The 6,979-nt window shown below is 39.3% G+C and overlaps 1 protein-coding gene across 1 annotated transcript; it reads right to left on the bottom strand.

Moving 5' to 3' along the window:
* Positions 1-4,646: 4,646 nt before the first annotated feature.
* Positions 4,647-6,135, bottom strand: c6h11orf96 (chromosome 6 C11orf96 homolog). Its single transcript, XM_062390551.1, has one exon. It carries the CDS (start codon positions 5,742-5,744, stop codon positions 5,364-5,366), a length of 381 nt encoding a protein of 126 aa, XP_062246535.1. The 5' UTR covers positions 5,745-6,135; the 3' UTR covers positions 4,647-5,363.
* Positions 6,136-6,979: the final 844 nt, after the last annotated feature.

Raw genomic sequence — 6,979 nt, 5'->3', positions numbered from 1 at the left:
ATAGAGCAAACCTAGTTGTCGATAGTGCTGTGTTTTCATTGGATAAACGCACCATCAATCAAATCTGTATTGAACAGTATATGTCACATGATACGAGAGGCCAGGAGGGACAAATGACTGACGGACACCGTCTGCCATAGATATACCGTCTCCATTTAACTTTTAAAAACAAATCAGTAAAGACACTTCTTGATGACGAAGACATTTCTAACAATGACAATGACAGAAATAATAATATAAGTAGTGACATTGGCTGTTGTGTTGTGTACAAATAACTGCATATATGAGAACTAAAATACTAATATTTAAATAAGCAAATTGGAAATAAAGAGATGGAGATAACAAACTGCGTGTGTAGCAGCAGCAGCACAGAGGGCTGTCAAAAAATCTATATAAGTAAAAATAATAAATAATTAAACAAATACAAAAAATTATTAATAGAATGTAAATAAGAGAGGAGAGCTTGGCCTAGGGGATAGAGCGGGTGCTCTGCAACAAGAAGGTTGCTGGTTCGAATCTCACTCTTTCCCATCTGCATGCCTAAGTGTCCTTGGCAAGATACTGAACCCCTAAATGGCCCCTCATAAATGTTGAGTGTACTTAAAATGTAAGTCGCTTTGGACAAAAGCGTCAGCTAAATGACATGTAATGTAATGTAAAAATAACATATACAATGTAAACAGAATATATACAGTGTGAACAGAAAGTATGAAACATTAGCAAAATTATGTTGAAATAATCAAACGATAATGATGAATACAAAATGAAATAAATTTAAACAAATCTTGAAGTAAGAACCTTTTAAAAATACACTAATAATTTGTTTATTTTTTATTTTTCTCTCCATGCAGAACTGGAGGGCAAACCTAAAAAAGAGAGGTTCAAGTTAACAGAACACTTGGAGGAGGTATGTGGGTCACCTACTGTTTTGCATCCATAATCGCCTCTTTTCTGCCGCACCAGGGGGAGACGAAGAGCTTAGCTTTGAAATAGAGTGTGAGATCCAAAGAGCATGCTGAGGGTTATAGAGTCTGCTTTCTGAGTCCCAACTCTCTGAAGTCAAGAGACAAGGATGTAGATCAGGGATGCTCTCCGGGGTTTGCAGCTGTAAAGACAACATACACATGAATGTGAATAACAGTGGTGGGAAGTGACTGAATACATTTATCTGTATCTGAATGTATCTGTACTTTACTTAAGTAGATTTATTTGCAGGTACTTTTCCCTTCTAATCCATGAAATACACCAGCAAATATCTGAACTGTCTACGCTATATTTTTACAATGTATTGTGTTATGTGTTTTTTTAGATATTTAAAACTAAATCAATAATCTGAGGGAAATAAGTGCACTGATGGAATCAGAGCAGACAGGTTACATTAGAGCCCATCTCCTTCAATAGGAATAAATCGTGTCTGCAGCCGCATCATTGGTAAAGAAACACCTCAAAGGGATTTAATGGGTCAGAGAATCAGCCACATTTTTTATTCACTGTTCATTTCATTTTATTTATTTTATTGATGTGTTTGATACATTGTTTCTTATGTTGTTGTGTTTTTTATCTGCCTAAAAGGTGACATTGAGTGCTCTGAAAGGCGCCTATAAATAAAACGTATTATTAATATATATATTTTTTTTAACTATTTATTTGAACTTCCTCTACCCATTAGCACATTTTGGTTCTTCTACTGCTTTGATGAAACATATTAAAATAACACTTTCCGTTGCCCCTTACCTCTAAAACTAACATCCTATGATAACATTAGTATAATAATAAGTTAATTTCATTACAACGGACATGAATCATTCGTCATCATGCATCCATTGCTGTAAATGCTATAAAAAGATGACTCAAAATGTTTAGGGAAGGTTTGCGGATGTGAGCTCTTAGACAGAAACAGTGCAAACAGTAGTCACAGCAGGCTGCTGGCCATAATGTTCTGTGTGGTGGGAATAACTGAGCACCCGCTTTGGACTTTTCAGTGGGGACTCTTGATCCAAAGCAAATATTGTACCAGACATTATTCATGCTGACCTGTGCATGAGTCAGCCAGAATCAATGGAACAGCCTTGCCAGGATTTCAATGAAGTCTTTAAAACGTCATTGGAGTGGGGCAGTCTTCATCCACTGCCCTCTTGGTATCCTTTTCTGATCCTTGTCCCAGCAGGCCAGTGGCCTGTTCATTTTAGAAACAACCACAGAGAACTCTACCATTTTTGACTTGTTCTTTGAAAAAAATTGTTTTCATAAATTTGGCACTTTCCGAATTAATAAAATATCGTGGGAATGAGAGACGTCAAATGAAATCAAAACAAATTGGACACAAATGTGACTTTTAAAACATAAAAAAATTATAAATATAGAAAAAAAAGATTGTAGCAGACTCCTTTTATCATTCAAAAGGGTGTGCAGACATTTTTAGGAGTAATGAGAACAGGGTAAAATTTATTTAATAACTGTTCATGTATTAATATACTGAAAAAAAAACTTAGGGTCTGTACAGTTTGTACTGTCTGATTCATTGTTGTTAACTGAAGATTGCCCATTTTAGGCTATTTTGTCTGCTGCCAGCTCGTTCACAAAGATACATCACAGGGTAGTATGACCCCTCGATGAACTCCTCTGCACTGGTTTCTTGTCGATTTTAAGATTTAACTTGTTGCTTTTAGGACTCAGTTTGGTCTGGTTTCTATCACAGATGTTGGATGGGGTGAAGTCTGACATCTCAGAAAAGTGTATTATTAGTCCTCACAGGATTGTCCGACTCCTCACGAATTGAAAAATCCATAATTATTGCCAAAGTTAGGTTATGTCTATCTTCCTTGGAAAACTAAGTATCTGTCATATGTTCTAATCAGACAGAGAAATTAACTTCGAGGGATATGTCCTGACCAGGTAGAGAAAAAATTCTGGGTGGATCACGGATAATCTCCTCTAGTTTAAAAGAAGGTTGGTTGAGCAAGAGGTGGAAGTGGGGACATGAAATTGATCAATCTGTCACCCCTGTTTCTCTCGCTCTCAGCAACGTCACACACTCCTTCACCAAAATCTCAGTGACGTAAAATGCTGCAAGAGTTGCGTTGTTACACATAAAAAGAGACAGTAATTCTTCTGTGGTAAGTAGGGCAGCTCTACAAGCACTATACAATGACAGCAGGTTTACGACCATCCTCCCTATTGGCTGAAGGATCACAGGTTGCTGACGTTGCTGTGAAAAAGGCGAGCAGTTCTGCTTTTTTTTCAACTCAACATTGACAGTGTGTAAGTTTATGATTATCTGTTTGCTTGCTGTAGAAAAGCAATCCCCCTTATATGCACCTACAGAGCAGAGTGCTTTGAGTAAAAATATGAGAAGTGCACACATGTTGTATCATTCTACAACATAAGTGTTGAAAGATAGGCAGCTAATATTTTCTTCTTCACCCAGTACCATGAAAAGACTCTGATATAAAATCGATAAATTGAAAGAGGTATCACCTGCGTAGCCTGTAAAATGTTATACCTCTGTGCCATTTAGCTATAAAGATAAAATGTTCACTCATTCTCAGCTGAAAATAGTTTCAGAAATGCACCATACATTTGTTTGATAAAAACAACTTTGCACAGCTTGTGTAAATACTGTCATGGTGTGTATGCGATGGTGTCGGTCATAAGTGTTTCCACCATTCTTCATATTTTCCTACGTTCTTTTCACATTCCAGCCACCACTATAATCTAAGTATTTTTATACCATTGTTTAACTCATTTGTTCCGTTTTGTGTTGTCCTCGTCCCTATAGCTGTATGTATGTTTCTATGTAAATACACTTAAAGCAATGTAAAACCAGAGACAAATGTGTGAACATACTTTGCCAATAAGGCCAATTCTGATACTGAAACTTGGTATATTTGTTTTATCACTACAGGTGCAACTAATGGTTTTGTTGACGTTGGAGGTGATGTCATCTTGCAAATTATGTTTAATTCTTTAGTTCTATTAATGCTTTTATATTTAGTGAATCCCCATGCAACTCAAAACAGGTTCTCTGTGTCATTGTCTCTGTCTGCTGATTTGCCCTCAGATGGAAACTCATGCATCACGTAACTCTTGTCACAGAGTAGGAGGGATGGCTGCTGTGGCTCGCTGCGAGACTCCAGAGGCCACTTCTCTCTCTCTCTCTCTCTCTCTCTCTCTCTCTCTCTCTCTCTCTCTCTCTCTCTCTCTCTCTCTCTCTCTCTCTCTCTCAGCAGGCTGGTGGCTGCTGTGGCTGCACTTAATGATGAGAACCTTGTATAACTGAAAGCGCGTCACCAACTTGCATTTGGCAGACTTAGGTCGAGTGTTTACATATGGGACAGATTGTCTTAACGATAACACAGGTGATGGACAGTCAGTAAAGGCAATGCATCACTTTCCACTGTCCAACAACCTCCTCTTTTATGTAGCCTTGATTTTGTCCCAAGCTTCTCTAATTGAGTTTTCTTTTTTATCTCACCTATGATGTCCCAATGTTCCTTGACTAATAGTCATAATCAGATTGGCTTACAGTCTCTGCTCACATAATATTAGAAATCTCACATTCATGAATTATTAAACAGTACAGCTCGTTCACCACTCTGGTAATATTCTTCACAGCTGCATCTCAAATTGAAAGGAGAACACCTCAAAATAGTTAAACATATTTATTAAAGTATATATCACAAATATTGTAACATATATATAAAGTACAACAAGTATAAAGGTTATGATTTACTTTGAAAGTCAGGACTTGAGAAGTGAGAAAGAGCAATAAAATATCACATCTACAACTCTGCTTGGTTATGATAAAAATATGAAAATAAATAAAGACATTTAAAAAGGCATTGCTTGGATTCGTAGAACAGATTTCATTCATTGTGAAACTGGACAAAGCTTTTGACAAAGCTTATTGACGGCTGGGTCACTTTGGATGCTCAATACATTGCTTCAGTCTAAGTATTTACAGTGTGGTAAGTCCCAATAGTCACAACAGTCACATTTTTTAACAGTCCTTTTTATGGTCAAGTAGAAAAATCTTCTCACAGACATCGACAGTAGAAAAGGAATTCATCTGAAGAGTTGTGTGTTCAACACTGCATCATCTGCTACCTTTACACTCATTACAACCAGCCTTTGGCACTGGTAGACATCTTTACACATCTTCAAACTATATTCTGTGTTTTGATATGTTAGTATGAGTACATATTAAATGCAGATTTTCGTATGAAAGCAGCAGCGTACAGACACACACACACAGACAGGCTGGCAAACAGGCCAGTTTGGTTCAGTTCAGTTGGCCTCCATATGAAGCGGCGTCAAGGTGAAGCAAGGAACTCAGGTGAGAGAAGGTGGGTGTGTTTCAGCCCTCACTGGGTGGAGTCGGAGTCACTGGAGTCCAGGCTGGCCTGTGTGGGTGTAGGGGTGCAGCTGTGATGTGCAGCCGGTGGGCAGTGGAGGGTCTGCGTGCTCCGCCGCAGGTTCTCTAGGGACTGAAGGAAGGAGCGCCGTGCCCTCTCCTCCTCCAAGGGCGAGGAACCCTCTTCTTCTACCTCTGCAATCTCAGCAAAGGTGACAGGCTGTGTTTTGAAGCGAGCCTCCCGAGGTCGGCGAGAGCGGCTCTTGCCCCTCGCTGGAGCCTTTGGGACAGGCAGCTGCTGGGGGAACTCCTCCATGGCTGAGGCCATAAGGTGGGCTGGCAGGACATGGAAGCCAGAGGCCTCCATAACCATCTGACGCACAGCAGCCATTCGTTGAAATGAAGCCCAGAAGGGTACAAAAGGAAATCTTCTTTGAATCAACTTAATTAGGTATGAAAGCAGCTGAGAGAAGACAGTCAGCTGCTCAGTGACAAACTCTCAATGTTGTCTGTCCTTGTTGTTTCCTGTGCCTTGTCCTATTCAAAGAAATGTGTTTCTCAGGAGCAAAAAAACAAGAGTCAGTCCAAGGCAAACAGATTCCTCAAACCTCCAAGTCCGACTTCCAACAATTTAAAGATGCAACTGCTCTTAAGCTCAGATCAAACTCCTCCTTGTCAGAGCTTCTCTTCCAACTCTGCTGATGTCTCTTTCCGCTCTGGATGTGGCCGTTTTGAGTGTGTGAATGTCTGTCTGCTGAAGTTAATGCCACCAGCAGCTCCAACACTCTCTTTTATAGCATTTCACTCACCCACTCAGTCTCTCTCTCTCCCTCCCTGCTCCCTATGTCCCTCCTACTCTCCTCCTTCCCTTTCAGTCATGCATGGTTCCGGCCTCCAGAGCGTCGACCCCTCAAAATAAACATGAGAAGAGTTGGGTGAGGGGGCTTTGACAGATTTGTACAAGGGGGGTGGTGTGTAGACACAGTAAAACGGTGTAATACATTTACTGGTAAAATCAGGGAGGATGACTGGAAGAGAGAGGAGGGAAAATCAAGAGTTGTGGCAGGGAGAAAAGTTCCCCTAACAAGTCAAGGTTGAAAAATTCCAAAGCTATAGGCTACATTTTCCAAAGTGCTGGACAGTCTTTGAAAAGGCTGTGCAATGTTCTGTTCCATATGGCAGGAAATGGCAAATTTTGAAAAGATTATTTACTTTACCAAGAATAAATATTACAGGGGTGTTGATTTAACTCTATGGCAGTTTTGGAGCCTGTAAGGTTGTGATATGTTTGTGTACTATTGCAATACACAAACATGTTATGTTGTTGTTCTACCTCTGTAAGTCAAAATTGAGTAACAGTTTGTGTGGTTTGATAATAACAACCGGTCAAACCTGTGGCAAACATTGTATTCAAAATTGAGGGAATTCAACTAGATTAAATAAACTGATTTTTGTCATATAGTTGAATATGGTTTAAAGAATGCCTTGAGGAAATTTCTTCAAATTTGACACGAATATTCGCTGAGACTCAAGGATGAACTTATGCGATTGTGGTGGTCAAAGGTCAAAAGGTCAAGGTCACAGTGACCTTATCTTAATCTGGAAAGAGTAGAAATATACTTCACT

This window comes from Platichthys flesus, chromosome 6 (assembly GCF_949316205.1).
Source record: "Platichthys flesus chromosome 6, fPlaFle2.1, whole genome shotgun sequence".
Taxonomy (NCBI): Eukaryota; Metazoa; Chordata; class Actinopteri; order Pleuronectiformes; family Pleuronectidae; genus Platichthys; species Platichthys flesus.
Note: the sequence above shows the minus strand (reverse complement) of the source record. Positions and strands in the feature narration are given on the sequence as shown.

Coding starts and splice junctions, on each gene's coding strand:
- c6h11orf96 (XM_062390551.1), bottom strand. CDS start 5,744: ATGGCTGCTGTGCGTCAGATGGTTATGGAGGCCTCTGGCTTCCATGTC.